The sequence below is a fragment of the Vidua macroura genome, chromosome 4, assembly GCF_024509145.1.
Source record: "Vidua macroura isolate BioBank_ID:100142 chromosome 4, ASM2450914v1, whole genome shotgun sequence".
NCBI lineage: Eukaryota > Metazoa > Chordata > Aves > Passeriformes > Viduidae > Vidua > Vidua macroura.
Genome location: NC_071574.1, coordinates 55679208 through 55701053, shown reverse-complemented (window position 1 = coordinate 55701053; position 21846 = coordinate 55679208). Strand labels below are relative to the sequence as shown.

At 37.0% G+C, this 21846-nt stretch overlaps 2 protein-coding genes across 3 annotated transcripts in view; one reads left to right on the top strand and one right to left on the bottom strand.

The window, feature by feature from the left end:
• Window positions 1-1838: 1838 nt before the first annotated feature.
• Window positions 1839-21726, bottom strand: SEPSECS (Sep (O-phosphoserine) tRNA:Sec (selenocysteine) tRNA synthase). Of its 2 annotated transcripts, none has more exons than XM_053976520.1 (11): window positions 21551-21726; window positions 20020-20174; window positions 17696-17814; window positions 17449-17607; window positions 16745-16898; window positions 13862-13964; window positions 11565-11694; window positions 11347-11438; window positions 4199-4292; window positions 3498-3588; window positions 1839-2376 (listed from the first exon to the last, which is right to left on the bottom strand). In XM_053976520.1, exons 1-11 carry the CDS (start codon window positions 21662-21664, stop codon window positions 2127-2129), a joined length of 1461 nt encoding a protein of 486 aa, XP_053832495.1. In that variant the 5' UTR covers window positions 21665-21726; the 3' UTR covers window positions 1839-2126. The 2 variants fall into 2 exon arrangements, with proteins under 2 accessions (XP_053832495.1, XP_053832496.1); XM_053976521.1 differs by lacking the exon at window positions 21551-21726 and adding an exon at window positions 21443-21523.
• Window positions 21268-21846, top strand: part of PI4K2B (phosphatidylinositol 4-kinase type 2 beta) — a 25236-nt gene continuing 24657 nt past the window's right edge. The window contains exon 1 of the mRNA XM_053976519.1: window positions 21268-21403. The gene's annotated coding sequence lies outside the window, so the exon portion shown is untranslated. The remainder of the gene's footprint in view (window positions 21404-21846) is intronic.

Sequence of the window (21846 nt, the reverse complement as noted above, 5' to 3'; positions counted from 1 at the left end):
ATCTAACGTGTAAATCCTGCAATAACAATGTGGAAGCAGCAGTTCAACTTAAGCTGAAGATGCAATGGACCTCATTAAGTGAGAGCATCTTCATGATGATTACCACGTTATTAACTCCCACATACTAGCATGACCTCTTGCATTAATTCATTTGAATGTGCTGGACAAACGATTTCTCACAAGCACCACTATTTTGATTAAGTGATTTACAGAGGGTTCTGAAGGATACATGTCTCAGATCCCACCCAACAAAGTAACTAAAACATTTCCTGACACTTAGAACTCATTAATGGTGGTATCCAGAGCAACACTACATTACAGACAGACAAAGAAAATGTCTTCAAACATCAAGCTTAGTTTGAACAGTAAATTACATAGAAGCTATATACAATGTAGTAACCACATTTAAGAAGAACTACACATTTTGCAACCTGCAGCACTGTCACTCCAGTGATATGGAAACTTTATCTGAGGAATAGACTCTGAATCTATTGTTTTCTAAATAAATTCAAATCAGCAACTGCACAGATCCACAGAAGCAACAGTGCCACTGGCAAGAGACACTAAAAAATAGTATTAAAAAAAAAGTATATAAATTTCAACAACAGTGGACTAAAAATGCCAAAATACTCTCAGGTCTCACTGGCTCTTAAAACCGATGCATTAGTCCTACATGGCATTCCTCCTTTCCAGTGAGTTTTTGATCTGATCACCCTATCTAATCAGAAGAATGAAAATAAAAAAAAAACAAAGCCAAAACTCCCCAATGACTGTACCTCTTCACAACCCCTGACGTTCAGTACTAAAGCCTCTTTGGGCTGCTGAACTATGCAAATGTTTTCAAGAGCTGAGTACTGACAGGATATGAGGTACTCTAGGCTCCTCTTTGCCACTGGAGGCTGACTAGTTCTAGGTAATTCATGACAGGTGAGAACACCAGAAAAACATTACTATTCCAACTCTGTCATTTACCCATGCAGTCTGAAAACTGTATTTAGTAAGTGCTATCCCAACATTTGCATAAATCTTCAAAAAGAAATTACAAGTGACACATTCACATTCACAAGTATTTTGAGAGCAGAGAAGTCTGTTGCTTGGATGGTCTATACCTAGGTGCTGGAGTCCAGGACATCCCTCTGGCTGCCCTGGCTGTCTCGAGACCCTGGCAGGGGACTCAGAAACCTTGGCAAGAAGTCAAAAACACTTGTGGCTCGGATTTTAGCCTGTGGGAGAGGTTGCCAACTCTATATGAGGAATTACAAGCCAAAAGGATTTGAGTAGTGTAATAGGTGAACTGACACAGGGTGGAAAAGTAGAATTCTGGGATTTTTAGAATGTGATTCAGGGGTACAAGATGGAGGAATTTGGGCGTGTTGCAGCCGCCTTCTCCTTCTTCTTGTCCTCCATGTCTTGGTGTGATGGTGACACTTTTCTATTGGTTTAAGGTAGAGACACGCCGTCTGACATAGGTGATAGTTATTGGCACATTATTGTAAATACAACACACGTAATTTCTGATACAAAATGTAGATGCCGCCTGGCAGGATGGGCAGACTGCTATGGCTTCTTTACTAGACAGACCTCAGCAGGTCAGAGAAAGAATGTTATAGATAAGGAAAAATAAACAACCTTGAAAACTCGACCTCACGCATTCCAGACTTCTTTGGCTGCACAGGCTAGGAAACAAGGACTTTTACGATATTGGGGTCAGCCCAGCATTGAGACCCCAAGACCTAGGAAGGAATTCAGTCACTGTCACAGACAATATTGTTAAAAAAAACCCATGTGAATAAGCATACTGTGATTTGGTAAACACTGTCCAAATAGCCACACACAGATTGAAAGGCAAACTGTAAGTCTTTGTGAACATAAAGCTTTACTTTGGCATATAATAAGTGCATTTTCATACACTGCAAAAAAACTTGTGTCTGGTCCTTTGTTCTTGAAGAGAGTATCACCTACTTTCTTAAAGCTGATTTCATCCAAATTTTTATTATTGTTTTCAATAACAAGAATATAAAATCAAGAATAAATTTCTGCACAGCAGATGCGTAGTCCTAACCCAATACAAACCTGACATACTTCAGACAAAACCTTATCTTCCTGTGCTACTACATCTGTATCTTCTAGTCTTCAAGTTGTTCTGTGGCTGCATTAGCATCACTTATTTCATTTATACTTTTTTCTTGCTTTGCTTCTTTTCTAAAAGTCTTCAAACACTTGTCAAGTCTTTTTAGGAATACATCTACATCTTGCTTTTTAATTCCAATTGCTGAGGCAGCATTGAGGTAAGCACAAGGATAGTCATTTGCATGTGACATAAAGCCTTTAAAAGTGTAGTTATTCACAGTTTGTACAGACCCACAGGGAACAACCCTGAAACAAACAAACAAAATCACGATTCAGTTAAAGATGCCTTGACGTTTTATGTGGTACCCTAGGTTGAACAAAATTACATAAGTTCCTATTCAAGTAGGGAGTTGCTATTCCTACCACTGATGCACAACACCAGTGTAACTTAAATCTGTTAAAATGTCAGGTCAAACAGTGTATACAAAAGAATTACTTATGTAACAAAAGAGAAAACCTGAAACCTTCACATCAGGGAATGAATTGGAAAGTTTTAACTGAACAATTTCAGCCAAATATGGTTAAAATTACAGGACCAGCCAAGGTTAGGACAGGCAAATTAAAAAGAGCATTTAGCCACAGTACATATAGATTTACTGTCATTCATCTGTGCAGGAAGTGGAATAATCCAAGCTAATGAAGCATACCTTCTGACGTGGAAACATTCAGCTCTGCTACAGAAAAATAACATTATGTCTGTGGCAGAAGTTAGCATGGCAGCAGTAATATTCAGATTAAGGAATGCTGCCAAAACAAATTTTAAATCATTCTCTTCTTCTAAAAGGTTTAAGCCGAAATCATTAAAGACTATTTGGCTTGCATTTCATTGTAATAGTGTCTCTAAGAATAAATTCAGCTCAGACTGGCTCAGGTTATAGATTTTTTAATTTTTAACATTTTTTAACACAATTACTTCCAGAAAGAATTTTTTCCATTTGACAAAAAGCTGGGTAGGATATTAAAAGCTTATTCCCTTGACATAGAGCATAACCATATTTGTGCTGCAATAAACAAAACAAAGATCTTCCATTGTAGCTTACACCTATACTGTAAGATCAGACAACATCTGGAAACTACATGAAATCAAGGGATACTAGGGAATAATGACACTAAATTAAATAGGCATAGATTATCTCTTTAGGATACCAAAGTAGACATAGAAAGCCTCACTGCTAACTCAGGCAGGGAGACATTACTACTCTATAACAGTGATGAGGAAGGGTGATTAGTCTCTAACTCGTTATTGTTAGACTGCCTTCTGTAATCAGGACACAATTGGTATAAAACACTTCAGAGGATTTTGTACAACATATGCTAATACACGCCCCTCCCACTCCCCCAATTTTAAAAATTCATAATATCCTTACCTTGCTCCAGAAACTTGTCTTGTGAAAAGCATAGATCCAAGCTGGGTAACAGCAGCATCACTAGTTTCATCTAGAGTCTTCAGTGACATGGCTAAAGTAACATAAGGTCAGGTTAAAACTGCTACAAAGCTACTTTTTCTCCAAAGAATCACCACAAATGACAAGTTGCTTTCCAACAGCAAGAATCTAGTCATATATTTGTGTTCACATACAAAGAAAAAAAAGAAACACTACATATAATTTTTAATTTTTCCACAAGCTGTCACCGATTACTTCCTTGGTTAGACTGTAGGCAGATTCTGCACAAGTGGGCAATATTACTTTGCTGTTCAGCAGAATTCTTGGTTGAAACAAATACCTTGAGTAGGAATTCCGTAATTTCTTTTACAACACTAAGATGACGAGTAACTATACCCCAATTTATTTTTAAACCTAATTTTTATGAAGTATTACTACATGCTAACATCTTCAGCCTGGCTTGAATTAATTTCTGTCAAATGAATGTGTTGGACAGGAGCAAAATAATGGGTCCAAATTGCTACACTACTTTTATGGTAGATTACCATTTTGGTAACCTTATTGAATTATTATTCAACTGAGTAGAGTGTAGTGATGTTTAATATATAAGAATGGTATGTGGAAGTGCATTATGAATCCACAGTATATTAGATTTTTTTAAAAGTTAAACCACCAACAATTACCTAAGGAAATGGGATTATGTGGTGTATCTAACAGTCTCTCATTGTGGTTATCTGCCAGCTTCTTCAGTTCACTTGAAAGATACGAAAACATCTCCTGAAAAAAGATGCAATATTTTTGTTATTAGCTATTAAACAGAGAAAATAGCACCTATTTCACAAAACTGTTATGTCTCCTTTACATCCTACAGGTGTTCAGCTGATTCTCTTTTCATGTGTACCAAGTAAATGGATCAGACAATTCTCTGAAATAATTCTATAAAGGAACAGCTCCATTTCCTGAGCACTGTTCTTATCTCTCAAGCTGATACAAAAGTCTCTATCTGGTCTAATATATGTGCTTGGGATGGCATTCATTCTCTCTGTAGCCCTGAAACCTAGGGAGGTAGAAAATCTTGGAAGAGATTCCCACTGCACAGCAGGTCTTACCCCAAACTACTTTTCAATAGCCTTCCCATGCCCTAGCCCCCTCACAAGAGTGAACTGTTACCATTACAGATGGCCACGTTTTGGCAAATTGCTCCTTACTTTGTCTTCTCTCCTTTAATACATTCCAGACTAAAAGCAGTATATTTTGTTACCATGTACCACACAATCACATTTCCCCCTAGTGCAGAGATTTCTTTTTCAGTATGAGAATAAAAATCTAGTCTCTTAAAGAGGCTATAAGCACACATTTGACTGTATTTTGTTTCACACAATATACACTCTCCTGAATACTCAGCTCTGTTGAGCAGTCTGTCCTTTCCCTAGGACCTCACTCCTGTTCAAGTTGACTATAAGAATGGAAATATCTGAATTTCTGCTATCACTTAATTGGATTGCACCTTTACCGTGAAAGTGTCATAAGACTGAGATTCATAAATACTTTGGCACAGGTACAAGCCACACTGCATATAAAAGGCTGTTTCTCTTACTTTATCTGTATTTTATATCCTCCCTCATTCCCTGTAGTAAGCTATGATAATTGCTCATGCTCTTCCTCAGTTTAATATATTCCTCTTCAGATATCAGCTCAAAACACTTATGGGCAGAGTGAGAATAAACACCATTCTTATTGTAAGCTTTAGCATTTTTTCCATCCTTTTTAATGCTTTAGTCTCTCATAAAAACTAGCAATACCGTACAGACACTGGGTAGCCTTTTTAAAAGATATTAAACACCAGGCTTCTCCTCTTTCAGGTCATAAAAATTGTCCTGCTTATCTGCTTCAGTGTGACTGCCTGTTTAAGCATCCTCATCAATTTCTGGACCTGACAAGTGATTTTTCATTCTTTAAATAGAATTACCTCTTACGTTTGTAGGCCAGTATCCTGCTTTGACCTATGGACTCTGACAGATATAAATTACAGCTTGTGATCAAAATTATGCTTTTGAACAGAACCTCCCCAAGGTCTTATGAAACCAAATGAGGTTTGTGGTACCTAAGTTAGAAGAATGTTACAGCTGCTTTTCTTGAACCACTGCAGGAAACCTTGCCTCCCTTCATGAGCAACTAAATGAACACAGTTCCCCACCTGTACTTCCTAATACCACAGAACAAATACAGATGGAGAAAGTGCCCTCTTAATGTCTAGATGAATTAGGCCGTTGATACAATTATCCACAGAAACACAAAGCTTCTGTAATACTTGAAAAAAAACCCAGAAATTTGGGAGGTATCTATGTTTAATTATCAGAACTTGAAATCTGTGAAAAACCATTCTTATTTCTTGTAAATCATGTGGTTTTATGGTTTTAGTTCAGTTTATCTACAGTTCACTCACAGAAGCTGAAAAATATCTGTGTTTCAAATGTTCAGACACTACTGCCTTTCCTCTGGTCCCTCACGGTATATAAGCACATTATTAATTTGTTAATTTCCATAATAAACATCACTAATATACTAGCCCTTTTATTAGTATTTATTTTGGAATACAAATCATGAATTAATTTGTGCTTCCTCTGCTGGCCATTTACTTCTAAAACTGAAGCAAAATATTGTAGAAATACACATAAATTGTGCCTACTGTGGAGATATTATTGGTGAAATTAGTACTGAGAAAAAATATACTGGAACAAGACCAATTTCCAAATAATTTTTGTGTGTTGTATCTAGGAAATTCCCTGATACATCTCTTATAATATTACCGAAAGGACTGATGAAAGGAATACTGGAAGTATTACTGAAAATTGCTATAAAAAGTTACCCACTACATAAACATATTAAATTTAATTAAATCTATTCAATGGAATTACGTTACTAGATGAGCCTTTACATATATAGGAATTCATTAAAACAAAGGAGAATGGAAAGATGGCAAAAAAATCCAAGCATGTATCAGTTTGACTGATCAGTTTGACTAAAGCTACATGAACACAAATTCAAAGGTTCCTGTTTTTATGAACAACACTTATTTTGCATCTTTCCATTGGAAACCCTCTAGATATTTTATAGTTTCAGAAGTTTGTTGCAAAATAGATTAACTGCCTTTCCAAAAAAACCAGGATTAAAGCAATATTTTTGTGAGGTCAAATCTATAACCAACCTCCATTATAAAACACTTCTCTTACATGGAAAATTTAGAAGCACCCTAAGCAATTATATATAACTGAGCTCTTACATAATAGATTTTCTGTAGCAGGCACTCAAATTTTCTCCAAAGAAGCCAAATATTATGCTGAAGTTACATGGAACAACTCAAGCACTAAATGTCAGTTAAGTTTCATTATTTAATTCACTCCTTTACCTTAGAAACTTATCACAAAACCTCATTAGGCTAGACAAATGAATTCTAAACTATGTGGAAGTGTCTTTCACTTCTGGTTCTTTGAGCACCTAAGCCAACAAAACACCTTAAAAAACAAAGAACAAGTCAACAACACTGTCTGCATCAAATAGACCAAATAACTCAATTGTTTGCATGAAACAGTCTACTTTCACATACATATACAAATATTTTTTCAAGAAGTGTTGTAGCAATATTAAAAATATTGGAATCATACTATATTTACACTAAAAAACTATTTTTAATAGAACCTCCACTAATATGGGTGACTCTTCATTTGTTGCTCCATTGTGATAGGCGCTGCTCTTGCAAATGAAAATAACAAGAGGGAGACAAGTAAGGAAAAAGCCAGAGAAAAAGAAGATGAAGGTACTGAATAAACCATCAGTCCCATACCAGCTGACAAAGAGGCAACTGATGAAGGCCAAAAAAGTTTTTGTGCAGAGTTGAAACTATCCTAGCTGGCTCTAACCACCCAGCTTGCTTACACTCTGAGTCTGTAACACTCTGCCTTCCTTCCTGTGTCACTCTCATCTGAAAAGACGAGCTGTCCTCAGGGAACAGTCACAGAGCTGTGTATGGTGTGAAGAGGACACTGTGCAGGAGTCATTTTACAGCCTCTTCACCATCCACACAGACTGACAGATCTCCTATGCTTGCCTGAGACAGATCTGCTCCCACCTTACTTTGCAGCAGCAGCTGTTTTATAATGCAGCCATCACAGCCTCTTCTGCTTCGTGCCTCAGGAGGACCAGCTGCTTCTGAGCTGTGATCTGACCAGAGCACTTGGTGCACCATGCCACCCAGCAGAGGAGCTGCAGTGCTGAGCATGGAGACCCGCCAGCAGATGAGAGCCCAGAAGGAGGCTCAGTTTCCTGAAATGCAGCCAAACACATGACAAACTATATGTGCATGTGTGTGACACCTGCATATACTATACACCCTCCTAGGCAGATTCTGTTCCACTGCAAGAATTCTGTTATGGATTTACACTAGAAAGTTTTAAAAACATGAAATTAATTACAGAACCTTGAAATCTTTATATCATCAGTATCTAACAGAAAGTGCCCAGTAAGCCTTGCCAATCTGATTTGGTAACACTAACATTCACATTTTTTTAAAGGTCTTTCTTAACAACAGCAATCAACACATTTTCTCTTCAGCACTTGTGAGACCTTGAGTTCAAGGCTCTGTGACCCACACTTCAACACAGGTTGTAAGTATGGAGGCTTCTCTGAAATTTCCATTCATGCTTGGCACTTGTTTAATTACACACCATTTAAAATAGTTCATTTAAACTAATTTGCCTCCAGCTACTCTAAAGTTTGACTATAGTTACATATACTTCGCATGAGGAAAATCTTCCAATAGTCTCAAATTTGACATGCTACAGTGTAACAAGCTAGGAAAAAAAAAAAAAAAGAGGAGTAACAAACTTCTATCTTCCTTTGCGAATAGCTGATTTTTTAACATTTTTAATATCCCTCATTAAATGGCTTTCCTCTTCTTCCATTGTAAGTAGAGCAGCAATATAAACTCACACTGAACTGTACAAATAATTTATTCCAATCAGGACAACTACATCAATGATAACTCATGAAACATAAGCCCAGTATTATACTGAATTGTAAAACCCAAACAATTTCCTCCCACTCTGTATGATTTAAAATATTTTAGATACATACTCCATAAGGACATAAAAATAACTCCAGTTTTACTCTCAAAGTATGCAGATAGATGAATACCAATATAAAAAGCTCTATCACATCCCACAGTAACACAGAAATGCATTTAAGAAAATGAGAATTATCTTGATTGTTAAGTCTAATGAGGAAATCCATAACTGCTGTAAACAAAACCATCACCTCTTCAATAATACCGGTATCATAATTATTTAAGTGGATTAGAAGGACCATATTGGATAATAGCAGGTATTAAACCTGGCCTGTAGGGTTCTGAATGTAAATACTGAATGCAGGGTTCTTGCTCTCCATGAAATTTGAGATGATAAGGAAGTCTGTTTATGCCATTACACAGTGCAACAACTATATTTACCTCATGTGGCCTGGTTTAGACACACACATACATATAGGAAAATAGCAACTTTTATGACCTAGAAATGTAAAATACAGGCCATAACATAACCTGTACTGAGGCATGAAAAGATGCTATAAAAACACAACCTTTACGTAAAGTTGTTTAAAAGCAAAGATATTAACAAATTTGACTGTGGACCAACTGTTATCTGCAAAAAGGAAAAAAGGACCTGCAAAAGGACCTAGAATTGCCTACTGAGATCAGAAAACCACTGTTACAGCCATCACATAAACCTATAAAAAGGAATTCTGAAAAGCCAGTACTACTTCATTGCACTACATCTAATCTCACACTCCTGGACAATTGCACACTCCACAACTCCCAGCTTGTCAAAAAAATCTCACTCCATGTACATGCTCCTCTCCCTCAGATAATCTCTTCCCTTTCTGAATTAAATAGCTAATCTGTGTAAAAGAAAAACTGGGCAGATTATTTTGTTCCTTGTTTGTGCAAGACTAATCTCTTCTCAGTAATACTCTGGTCTTTCTGGCCTAAGCTCAAATAACCTGAAGTAACACCCATGTGAATGAGGATCAGGTAAAAAGAGAAAGAAAAAAAATATACCTGAAGTTTTTTATAGCCGATTTTTTTTTTTTTTGTGTGAGTAGGTGCAGCTGCACCAATATAGAAAGGAGTACTCAATGTCAAGCTATAAATAGTTCCTGCTGGAAGCTTAATAGCTCTGCCTCTGCTTCCTCAGAGCACAGGCAATAAACTACCACTATTGCACTTCTACAATTCAGGAACAAACAGATTTAAGCAAAAATGTTTCTCTTTCTATAGCAAATCCAATAAAAGAAACATATTTATGCGATATATAAGGTTCTGTTTATAGAATATATTCACATTTGAAATAAAAAGACCTGAAGTTGTAAAAATACAATACTGTATTCACTTTAGAATTCTACTTCCAAGAAAATTAAATGACTCAGCATATACAGCTATTCATTAAGATATTTATGAAAGAATTATTATTTATGACTTGGACAATATTTCTCATGTCCTTTATACACCAGCTACTGGTAGAAATCTAACAACAAAATCAGCTTTGTAGAAAAGAAAACAATACATTCACTTGAGATTCTTCTGGACATAAGAGTAAAGGGGAAAAAATACAACTTGCTTTTAATGAAGACACAAAACAAACTGCAATACATACAACAGTCCAGAATAAAATGTTGCAGTAGAGGCAAAAGGAACTGCTTTCAGTGTTCCACAAGCTGTTTTCACTTTACTTGCACAGATCACTTCTTAGTCATTGTAAGGCCACTAAGTTGGTTTTCTATAGTCTATCTATTCCTATGGGACCTCAGTTCCAGTACAGAGTTTATGGATGCCTCTATAAGCAGCTAGAAATAAGTCACAACATCCAGAACTACTGCTCTGCCACATAATCAGAGACAGCAGTGAACTGGCAGCAGAAAACAATTGGAACATATTTTTCAAATAAAATAATGAAACAGATAATGCACAGCTTAAAAATTATTAATTTAATAGTACTTAATTCACAGCATTTCCTTGTATGAAGCCTCTATAAAAAGAATTTTCTGCATTATTATATAAAGAGGGAAAAATCATATATGTATTAATTCCAGAATTAAGGATAACTCAAGATATACAATTTCCAATGTGACATGCACTGGATTTTTGTACAGTGCAATTATACCCAACTTAAAACCCATAGTCTGTGAAAAGCAGAGAAGAAACTTAGCTGTATGTCTAGATGAATAACTAAAATGACAATATTCTTCTCTTTTTGTGGCAATGCACAGTATTTATAACCCAACCAGAAGCTGTGATACTCCAGAGAATGTGGCACGCAATCATTTAATTAAGCACTATCATAGCACAAAGGCATAATAGGGACAAAAGAGGAAGAGCACAGACCCTGGGTTACTCTGGGTGTCCAATCTCCTGTCCTGGAAGCAGTGTGACCATGACAGAACAGTATAGTATTTCTCCATTTAAGCTTTTGTGGACAAAATTCTACTATATTAGTCACATTTAGGAAGGACAAATATGAATACTGTACAAGACAGTACAGGCCCTCTGTTTAGCCTCCCAGTTTGAACAAACAACAACAACATGGAAATCATGCTTACTAATGAGCACCATTTAGACAAGAAGTAATTCTATCATCCTGAATTCCCAGATTCAGAGCTCTGAGCTCAGAATTAAGTTCAATGGCTTTCCAAACAGAAACTGGATTTACCACACAAAGCAGTTTTGCAACAAGACTTTGTTAACAGCTGACTTCAAGAAAATACTGCTTGCCAAAAAGCTTACCTTTCTCTCTTTCAGTAACTTTTTGTAGCCACTGGTTCCCAGAGACAGAAGTGTAATGAGGACATCTAAAGAAGGAGACGCAGATGCTCTTCCTGAAAAAAAAAAAAAAACAATATACAGATTAAAGTGGCAAAAATAAATTTTATGTGAAAGAAAGCTGATAATCAAGTTTTCTACAGCTATTCTGTATGGCTGAAATCAGCCCATGAACTAGTTACCTGGATACATTTTGCTGATCTCCTGAATGAAGGACTCGTTGAAGCCAGCAATGATAGCACCACCTACTGGCACCATAAAATTTTTGTCCAAGCTCTGAACAAAAGCATCTATTCTGCCAACTCGAGCACCCTTTATCAAAAAGGACAAAAAAATAAAATTCACAGCATAAAATAGAAAAAAAGGGAAATGTGATAGCATCATAATTATATAAAAGTGTAGCTAAAATAAACATAATTCCTGGAACTTTCCGATACTGCATTTGTGATCAAAACATAAAAATCATGGTATTACCTCTTTTAGCACTGCTTACTATTAGTACCATTGTCTGCCTAACATAGTACCTTACAAATTCCCATTTTGCTGTGATTTAAAATATCGATTTTAGTTCCTGCAAGTCTAAGTGTGGCTCCATTTCAGCAACAATCAAAAAGAAACCCCTCAAAATTTAATGGGAATTATACAGTTAAAATTGTTCCATCCTGAACACTTTTTACAACTCTCACAATAAAAGGCTATGAGTTAATGCTTCATTAACAAAGCTTTTTTCAATACATATATAAATTTGCATTAAACAAACTGGCTTATTACAGCACTCCTTCTTCTAAGGCTGCTTTCAAAATCAAGATTCAAGTAATTTCTTATAGTAGATATCCCCCACATCCTTACACCAAAGCACTCATATTTTCCAAGGAAAAAAATGTAGATTCTGCAGTACACCTTCAATTTGAGTGGCATGTATCTGTGAACTGTACAATTAAAAAGTATGCAGCATAAAAGAACCTGAAAAGTAAAACCCCATACATATCAAAGTACATGAAAATACACATATTTTTAAAACTATATACAAAATGTAAGAAGTAGAAACAGAATTAATACCTATGGCAAACAGACGGAAAAAAAGCAGGGCCAACTAAACCTCATTTATTAGTTCTATGTTTTGATAGCTTAATGCACAGGAGACAGGAAGAACACTCCAAGTTTGTCAGCTTTTTGTTGGGAACATGAATGCCAGCAGCTACCATTTGATTTAATTGACAGGAGAATACCAGAGGAAAAGCACAACATTAAATGGTCTCAAAAGGTTTTTCCTGTGGTATTCTTGCAGGTTGTATTCACACTGCGCTCAGCATGTACATATTCCTAAGTATTCATTAATAACTATCTTATAAACAGAAATTTTTCTAGCACAAATAATAAATTTTGTAAAAAAAAGTAAAAAAATTCAGAGCTCAAATGTATACATTTGCATAAGCAGGGAACAAGCAACTTACTGAGTCTAGAAAAACACAGAAACAAACACAGTAAAAATTATATTTGTATTATAGTCTGAAATGTTTATCATTAGAACATTTCATACAGCAAAACCCAGCACTTCCACAGCCTCATTCATGTTCGTTTCTCATTATTGTATTTAACTTGCTCAAGTTGAAACATGTACTAAGTACATTACAAATAAAGCATATACCATTTTCTATTTCATAAGTTCCCTCAGTCTTTCAAGATTTAGAAATGCCAACATGATGTTCTTTCACAATTGTACATTAAGCTGGTCTGTGTCCTGCTAGTAATGTCTCAGCAATCAGAAAAAAAAAAAAAAACAAACCAGCATATTTTACATTACTAATAGTTCAGGATCATCTGGATCCTATTAAAATATAACCCCCTATTCTTTTGAATAGGTAACAGAAAACAGAATATTGAAGATCGATGCACATACAATACAATGAGGAAAAATGCAAGAATTCTGTTTCATGACTGATGTTAGATATCAAGCAATATCCTCTTCAAACTAAACAGCAACAGAAATTAAACTTTTTTGAACATAACATTGAACTTAAACCAGTTTCCTCAGCCATTCTCTGTGCCAACAATATTTTAACAGCAACAACATCTATCAAATGCTTCTGTAGAATTCTGTAGCTTCAATTAAAAATCTGTAACTCATTGTGTTGAAGGCTTAATTTCCATTCAAGTATGATCTATTACTTTTAGTCAACAACTTTAGGAAATATTTTAAGAAAGCTTATTAAGGATATTTTTCCATTATAAAGACATATGAACATACACACAAACTAAATAAATTTAGGGTTACATAGAAAGCACATAATAGAAATAACTATTAAGCTTAAATTCTATTTCTATCTGTTGTGCTTTCCCAGAAAATTGTTCAAATATCAGATATGCATGGGATTACTCTCAAAGCTAAGAAGCATCTGATAAAATTTCCTAGGTTGCCTAGAATCACAAATTTACTTATACTTGCTAAAAAATATTATTGGAAATACACAGCTCCTACCTGCTGGATAAGATGCATACATTTTGAAGACTGAACTCCATATGCATTGTTGACAATATGTGGAATGTCATAATTAGAACAAATTACAGCCAGCTCCTCCAGCCTGTGAGCATAAAATTGAAATTTAGAGAAGCATTGATTACTGTAGCTCATCTTACAAGACAGACCATTAACAGGTCTACAAGGAAGTCAGAATGAGAAAAGTAGCTTTTTTGATTAGTTCCTCAAGGCAGTATTTGTCATCTTAAGCTATAAAGTTAAGATGAAAATTCTATTGGCTTTTACATATATTGCAAATTGTTGATCTAGTCTGACATTTTTCTTGCTTCACTTTCAGTTTTATCTGGACACCAGTTAATATATCCCAAACTATTAAGCTTTAGATACAAGCTTGTTGTTGTTGTTGTTCCTTTACTATTAACTAACATAGCTTTTTATTAATTTAAAAAATTTTCTTTAATATTCAATGTGAAAACAGTCTCAAGTAGTTTCAAGAATGTCTTGGGAATCAAAAGCATCCTATAACAGGAAGTTTTTACAGGTTTCTGTTTATCTCAGAGAATTAGTATTTTCATCCTTTGGCTGGAATCTCACTTGCATGCTTCAGATAAACCGATTAAGAGAAAATAAATTCTTTAAAGGAATGGAGAGCCCTACAATGTCTGAATATGGACATCAACAAAACTAAAATTTGTTCAGCTGTTTAGTCTTCACTTGCTTTTAGAACCCCCTAAAATCACAGTGAGCTCAACCTGGATTGATTAATCAGGCAAATTAAGATTTATCTGACCACACTGATCATTTTAAGTAAGATCCTCTGGCATTTTAAACATACTTATATGCAGTACTCTCTTCTGAAGCACTCCAATCATGCTATATTTTTAAAAAAATTACTCATGATTTTCCCCAAACTTTTGAATCTATTTTAGAAATATAACCTATTTGAAAAAATTAGGCAATATAAAATAATTTAAAATGATGAAAAAGACAACATTATCTTTAAAAAAATCAGTGCCTCCCCTCCTCTTTCCCTCACAAGGAAGTTGTAACTGCAATGAGGCCTCCACTTGGTCTCCTCTTCTCCAGAGTGAACAGACCAAGGGACCTCAGCTGCTCCTCATGTGGCTTCCCCTCATTAATAGAATACTTGAGGAAACATATTATGCAGGGCAAAGTTTTTGCCTTCTGATCTGCTGGCTCTTAATCAGACACATTCCTCACCCTCCAGAGAGACTCAAAGGAACAGAGTTTCCCTCTTACATGCTTCTTGTCAAGTGCAGGCAGAGAATTTCACCCAACTAGAAACACAGAGGGTGTACAGCTATGTATGTTCACCTTTCTCACCTTCTGAAAATTAAAGGAGCAATAACCTATCTTCTACAAGTACTGAAAACAGAAAAGTCTTTTTTCCCTAAAAATATTCTATTGAACAATTAGATCCATTTTGCAATACAGAATGAGAATGTTTGAAGAGAATGTGTTAGTATGCAAGGGAAGCAAATGATGCACAGCACCTGTATGTACCTGCACCTGCTTCCAAGGTCTAGAATGCAGCTTTGAAAGTGCTACTAATCATATCATAAAAATAAAGCATTAATGTAAGTTGGCTACCAAAGTTCTTAATAATCACAAATACAGAAGTATTTCCCAGTTTAAACTTCCTTTCTTTCTCTCCTGTTTGTTAAAGTTCATGAAAAGAAATCTTTGTTCTTTTTTCTACTACTGAAAGTAAAAAGTTACAGAATTCTGCTAAGTACACAGACCAACTGAAAAGGACACTTACTCTTTGGTTCCCTTAAATATAGTAGTTTTACAAAAACCTTACAGCAACAGCAGGTGGAATTCTGAGAAAGAGGGTTTATACACTAGAGAATTACTCCCATAGAGTTAAACAGTACTTCAAAGGAAAGCCATAGGTAAGGCAGCCATAAAACTACTAAAAATTTTAAAACACGACCACCACAACTAAATATAAAGCCTTACAAATGCAGATATTTAAAAACAGACATTTAAAATTGCACCCTCCAGAAATGCTGTCAGGGTTTTCCTTCCCATAGGAAGATGAAGGTTATGGCCTTCAACAGTTGACAGTTTCTTTTAAACAGAAAGTACATTCAAATCTTCCTATATCTGTGGTATATTATAACATAGTGCCACTACCTAATAATTCATCTCTTAGTTGTAGAGGACAAAACAATAGCAGCATGTCAAAAAGAGGAAGCAGATAAGGAGAAGATTCATTTACCCAAGCTATAAAACAACCATTCAGTTTTGATAGCTGTGATTTAAGTTAGCCAATAAATCTGCAAGTCAACTTCAAGCAATGTTCATAGTATTCTGACAGAATTATATGGTTTTAACTCCCATCTTTCCCTCTAGCAACTAGGTTAACCTATGATAAATACCAGGGGTTTTTTTAAGGTAGGAGAGGAGAGTAAAATATATTTTTACTTGCCACATTTTAGAGTCAATAACATTTCTTTCCTATGCTTGTGGAGAAGAGTAGAAAAAGCAACAGTAACATAAAAAAAAATGGCATTAGCTATGGAGCTACATTTCCTGGATTATGTTTCCGCGAGAATCTACTTTTACTTCTTCCATGAAATTTTACAAAAACCACTAGCAAAACAACATGAATTTCACAAGAGCAACATTAACCTCACTTACATAACAGAAAAAAAATCTTCTGTCTAATTCTCTCTTTTTTAATATACTTTTCTGGATGGGGATTAAAGAACCTTTACTAATTGTTGGAAGAAGCAATTTTAGGAAGATGGATGGTCAAAACATGGAGGTGTTGGTTGGGTTGTTGTTGGGAGGTGGGGAGGATATTTATTTGTTTTAACAGTAACAAATAACACACTTCTTACAAAGACTGCTTACCTATCAGGTACCCTTGGAGCAAAGCAAGATGTTGTAGAATGCACACAAAGAATATTTTCAGCACCAAGAGCCTTGATTTTGGCCTCCACTGCTTTGAGGTCTGTCCGTAGCTCATCACCTTCTAATACATTTTCTATCACCACAGGCTCAAAACCTGACCAAAAAAAGCAAGAACTGAATGTAACTCAACAAATCTCTGACTGTGGGGGTTTAGTTCCAGTATACATTTGAAAAACACATCATGCTACTATTGTTTCAACAGATTCTAACAGAAAAGACTGTGCAAACCACACAGATTGTCACCTTCTGATCACAATTCCTAGGACACAAGTTTTTGCATAAATTTGAGAGAGAAATTTGACCCATGAGCTTTGGTTTTCCATAACTCTAAGGACAGCAAATTAGGCATCTTACTCTGAGGGCGAACTGTAACTTCCTTAGTATTGTGTTCTCACTTGACTCCTTTATACACCTCTGTACCACTGTACACACCTGCATTGTGCATTGTGCAAGGCATTAGGAAGACAGCATGCATGTTTTAACTGCATGCTAGAAATCAGGAGTGTACAAATAAAGCAGAACTACCATGCATTAGGCCTTTTTTGTATCTTACTACAAGGATATGAATTGATCAGTCTGATAGATGGAAGTTTCATGTCTGTTGGAAGAACACACACCGTGTCATCAATCAGTTACCTTCTTACCTGCAGTTATCATTGATTTAAAGCAAGATTTCTGGTCTATACGTGGCCAGATAATGTATTTTGCCTTTGGTCTCTTGTGCCTCAATGTTAAAAAACACAGAGTTAGACTCATGCCTGTTGCCATAGGAACAACGAAGCAACTGGTCACTGTCCGGACACCTGCATGTAAAAAGCAAGTCAGAAATTAACATGAGGAATCCATGATGTATCCTCACAAACAAGTGAGATTTTTCAAATTTACACCTACCTGCCAGTTTTATAACATCCAGTACTACTGAATTAGTAAGTTTGTTCAAAAGGCTTGAACCTGCAGCTTTAGGCTGTACTGCAGAAATATCACCTGACCTTCCAATTCCATGGATCAACCTAAACAAAAGAAGTTGAAAACACACATCAAGATTTTCACGTTGCAAAGCGATAAAGCTTGCTGACTGAAGAGAATTTAACTTGATAGACAATTGTTGCAATGGAACATCAATATCTGCCACAATCAATTCCATTTTAACTAACTACACATATTTGTATGAAATTTTGGGGTTTTTTTAAAACAGTAGATTAACAATGTTTCTACATGCAAGTAAAAACTTTGAGAAGATGCACAGCAGCAACACCTTTAGCATCTGGCAGCTTTTCTTTTAAGTGCACCTCAGCACTTCTTGCTGTTTGTCAAAATAGCATTATAAATGCTGACATGTTCAGACACACAACCAAGGAAAACAAAAATGAGCTGTCTATAGCGTAGCATAGGCATAGTGGTATTATAGATACTCCCTCAACAAATGCTTCATCTCCACAAGGCAAGGAAATAATATATACAAAGTGATATACATGGATATACGTATTGCTTTGCCCATCTTGTACATCTTCACTTCATCTATCATTTTGCTATTCAATGTTCTCTATCATGGAATACTATGTCTCTCTGCATTCTGTTTATAAATTATTGTTATAAACTGTGTTTGTAAATATTGAACATTATTTAGTTCAGGAGTGGAGGATCCCGAAGTAATTTGTAAAATACAAGCTCGCAGAACGAATTTACCCATGGCTGAAATGCAGCAGCTGCTCAAGTAAGCTAGTAACAGTATACACATACTTATGGCTTTAATTCCTTTTTTGCACTGGCAACAGAATAAAATGCAGTCCAATGAGTATATGATATTCAGAACTTCTTGGAGCATCGTTTTACAGCTTAAATTTATTTTCCTGTTTCAAGTTCTAAGTTGAAATCAACAAACACTGGATAATTAATTGAAACTTAAATATAATACTCCACCTAAAATATTTTCTTCCCTCATTCCTGCTGTGTTCTTAATAGCTGTCTCATATCAGTACTTTTTATTTTGTGCACTTATGTACTGCTTCCTAAGAAGTAATCCTCCCCCTAAGGAGGGATCCTGCCCCTTTATTAAGCTAAAAGGAAAGACAGTTTGAAAACCATCTCCCACTGCCTCAATCACTCCCAAAGTCACCTGTAAAACTTATTGCAGAACTAAGTGGAGGGGAGAACACCTTGCTATTGTTGGCACTGACAGGAGAAGCGAGTTGCCAGGTGACAGAGCTGAATTGGAACAACAGTAGTGAACACCATTTCAGGCTCCCTCTGGCCAGAAGCCAGGCATGCTTTCTCCAGCACTGTCCAAAAGCAGAACTTCCTCAGATATCTTCCCCTACCATGCATATCCTAGCCTAGAGAGCTGTACACAAAACTAAAAAAACCCAAACTGATGTATCACTGGATTGCTTCATGAATTATCATAGTAGTGTACGGTATATGAAAGACATTAAGCCTAAATAACTCAACCTCCATATGGTAAACCTTACTAAATTTCTGGCCTCTAATATGTTTTTGTGCTTATCTTTCAAGGAGAAACATCCTGGAACTTCTACTTTGTTTCGCTCCTGTTGGATAAAACATCACAGCAAGGTACTCAGCAGAGAACTCAACACACACATACAAAAAAATTCATTATAAGGAAATTAATGCAGAGCCTCTAAAATTATAGAATCCAACATACCCATAAAGTAGGTGTTAGAAGGGCTACAAGCTAATAAAAGCTCTTTTTGTCTTTAGAGATCTTACATCATATGAAATCCATTATAGATGGACTCGGGTTTCATCTGCTTATCAACTAATCACATTATAAAGCTATTAACAGATAGAAAAAATACAAATAGATACTCACTGACAGCATTCAATATCGTGCAACTACAATGTACAGTAGTTTTTAACAATATAGAGATAAAAAGCTGCACCTTGTTATAAAAGGCATGTAATGCATAGATTATTTTAAAACAGTAAGATCTCTGCTTCCCTTGTAGAGGACAACTTCAGCTTCTACAAATTCAGTGTACAGGACATAATCCTGACAAAACATTTTTGCTTCATTCAAGACTTTCTATAGAGTTATTAATGAAAATTTAATATAGAAAGCTGCATCAATTCAATTATCACATTATATTATTTTTCTCAAATGCTATCAAGGTCTTAGATAAACAAAACCACAATAAAAGCCATTGGAAAACATTAATAATAAACCTGAATAATTCAAAATAGTCAATAATTTGTACCTGTAATGCCTTCGGGCAACAAGACCTGAAGCCACTCTTCCTTCCCTCTCACCAACACCACAGTTGCCCAGGAAGTTATTGCTATCCATTATAGCAAGTTCATGAAGAAACAATTCAATGGTGCTTTCATCCCATCCATCTTCAGGACATTTCCCCTTAATAATAATATAAATACAAAATTTGGAAATTAAAAATGAACACAACTATATGCAACTTGTTTGATTATTGTTACCCTTCTTTCTCATGCTAAGCAGCAGTTTGCATTTTCATTATTCTTTTATACTATCTAATGTTATGAAGCTGCATTCAGAGAAAAGTTAAATAATGATTTTTCCATGTGTTAAATACAATCCATTAGCACATCCCGACGTTAAAACAATCAGGATATTTTTTACCTTCAAGTGTTCTCTATGGTACACACAAAACCACTGCAGGGCATACATGTTAATTACTCCCAGAAAGACTACAGATTATTTGATGTGTTCTCTAGACATGATGTATGACTACAAGAACTCAATAGCGAAAACTGCACAAAAGGGAAGATATTCAGATATTAAAGAACCAAAACCACGAGCAGAAGGGAAACACAGTTTTAATGTAATACATCTTCCTATCCACACATTTTCCTTTCCAGTTGTTATCTAAAAGGGAAGGAAACAAAATATGTCAAAACTTGCAACCAGAAACATGCTCTTTCTTGTACTCTTTACTGAATAAACAACTGCACCCATCTTTGCAAATTGCAGACAAGATTCTCCAAGCAGGGACCCATAAAACCACGAAGATTTTTTATAAGTCCAGAGGCTTTTTTACGTGCCCCAGTAACAAAACAGCCAATTCAGTACATCAAATTAGTTTCTGAAGTGTGGTACCAAAGTTAAGTTTGAAACAGTAGATGACATGACTGAGGATGCTCAAGAACTGAAATATTTGCTAATTCATTGACAATGATTTCTATACGCTGAAGACAATGAAATGAATTGTTTTGGCACCTTACAAGTATCGCTTTTTACTTCGTGCAACGATGTGCTAATATCTTACTGTTTTTAAACATTTTTTAACTGTTCGCTGCAAATGCAAACTGTTCTCGGCAAATGCACAACCCAGGGCAGTAATTTTCTCCTCCTCCCAAACGCGGCCTTTGACTCTGGGGCTCCGCCAGGTCCCTGCCGCCACGGCAGCGGCTCTCCCGAGCCACCGGCCGGACGCCGCGGCGGCGCGCTGCCAGAGGGCAGAGTCCGTGAGCCCCGGCCGGCCTGCGCGCTCACGGGGCTGCGCGGGACCGCCGCGGCCCTGCCCGGGCCGGGGGCAGGCTTCTCCGCCCAACCCGGTTGCTCGGAGAGCCGGCGGGCGGCTCGGGGCCGCTCTACCCTCTCGAACCCCGGTGCGTGAAGGGCGGGGGGGGGTGTGGGGTCAGCTCTACCCCAGTAAGGACGGCGGTGCGCAGAGACCGGGCTCCTCGATGCTGCTCGGGGCGGCTGTGCCCCGCTCGGGCCCCGGTGCGCAGGGCGGGGGGCGGCGGCGCCATTACCTGCTCCAGCAGCGCCCGCAGGCGCAGCTCGTGCGCGCGGCGGCCCTGCGCCCCCTGGCGCACATAGGCCGCCGTCACCAGCCGCTCGCTGCAGCCCTGGTTCTCCGCGTTCATGGCCGCGGCGCTCCCGGCGCCGCCGCCGCCGCTCCACCTCCGCGCCGAGCGGGCCTGTGCGAGCCGGGCACTTCCCGCCGGGAAGGGGCGGGCGGGGGCGGTGCGGCGCACGCCGCGCCGTGCAGCTCCGGGGCCCCGCCCCGCCGCCAGATCCGCGCAGCGGGCAGCGCTCCGCGGGGCCG

What these genes read in the sequence shown, in the direction of transcription:
- SEPSECS (XM_053976520.1), bottom strand. Translation starts at nt 21,664, where the DNA reads ATGAACGCGGAGAACCAGGGCTGCAGCGAGCGGCTGGTGACGGCGGCC. An exon ending in GGATGTTATAAAACTGGCAG is followed by an intron (nt 17,608 to 17,695) that starts GTAGGTGTAAAT and finishes TTTTACATGCAG; the next exon opens with GTGTCCGGACAGTGACCAGT. An exon ending in TAAATCAATGATAACTGCAG is followed by an intron (nt 16,899 to 17,448) that starts GTAAGAAGGTAA and finishes TTTTTTGGTCAG; the next exon opens with GTTTTGAGCCTGTGGTGATA.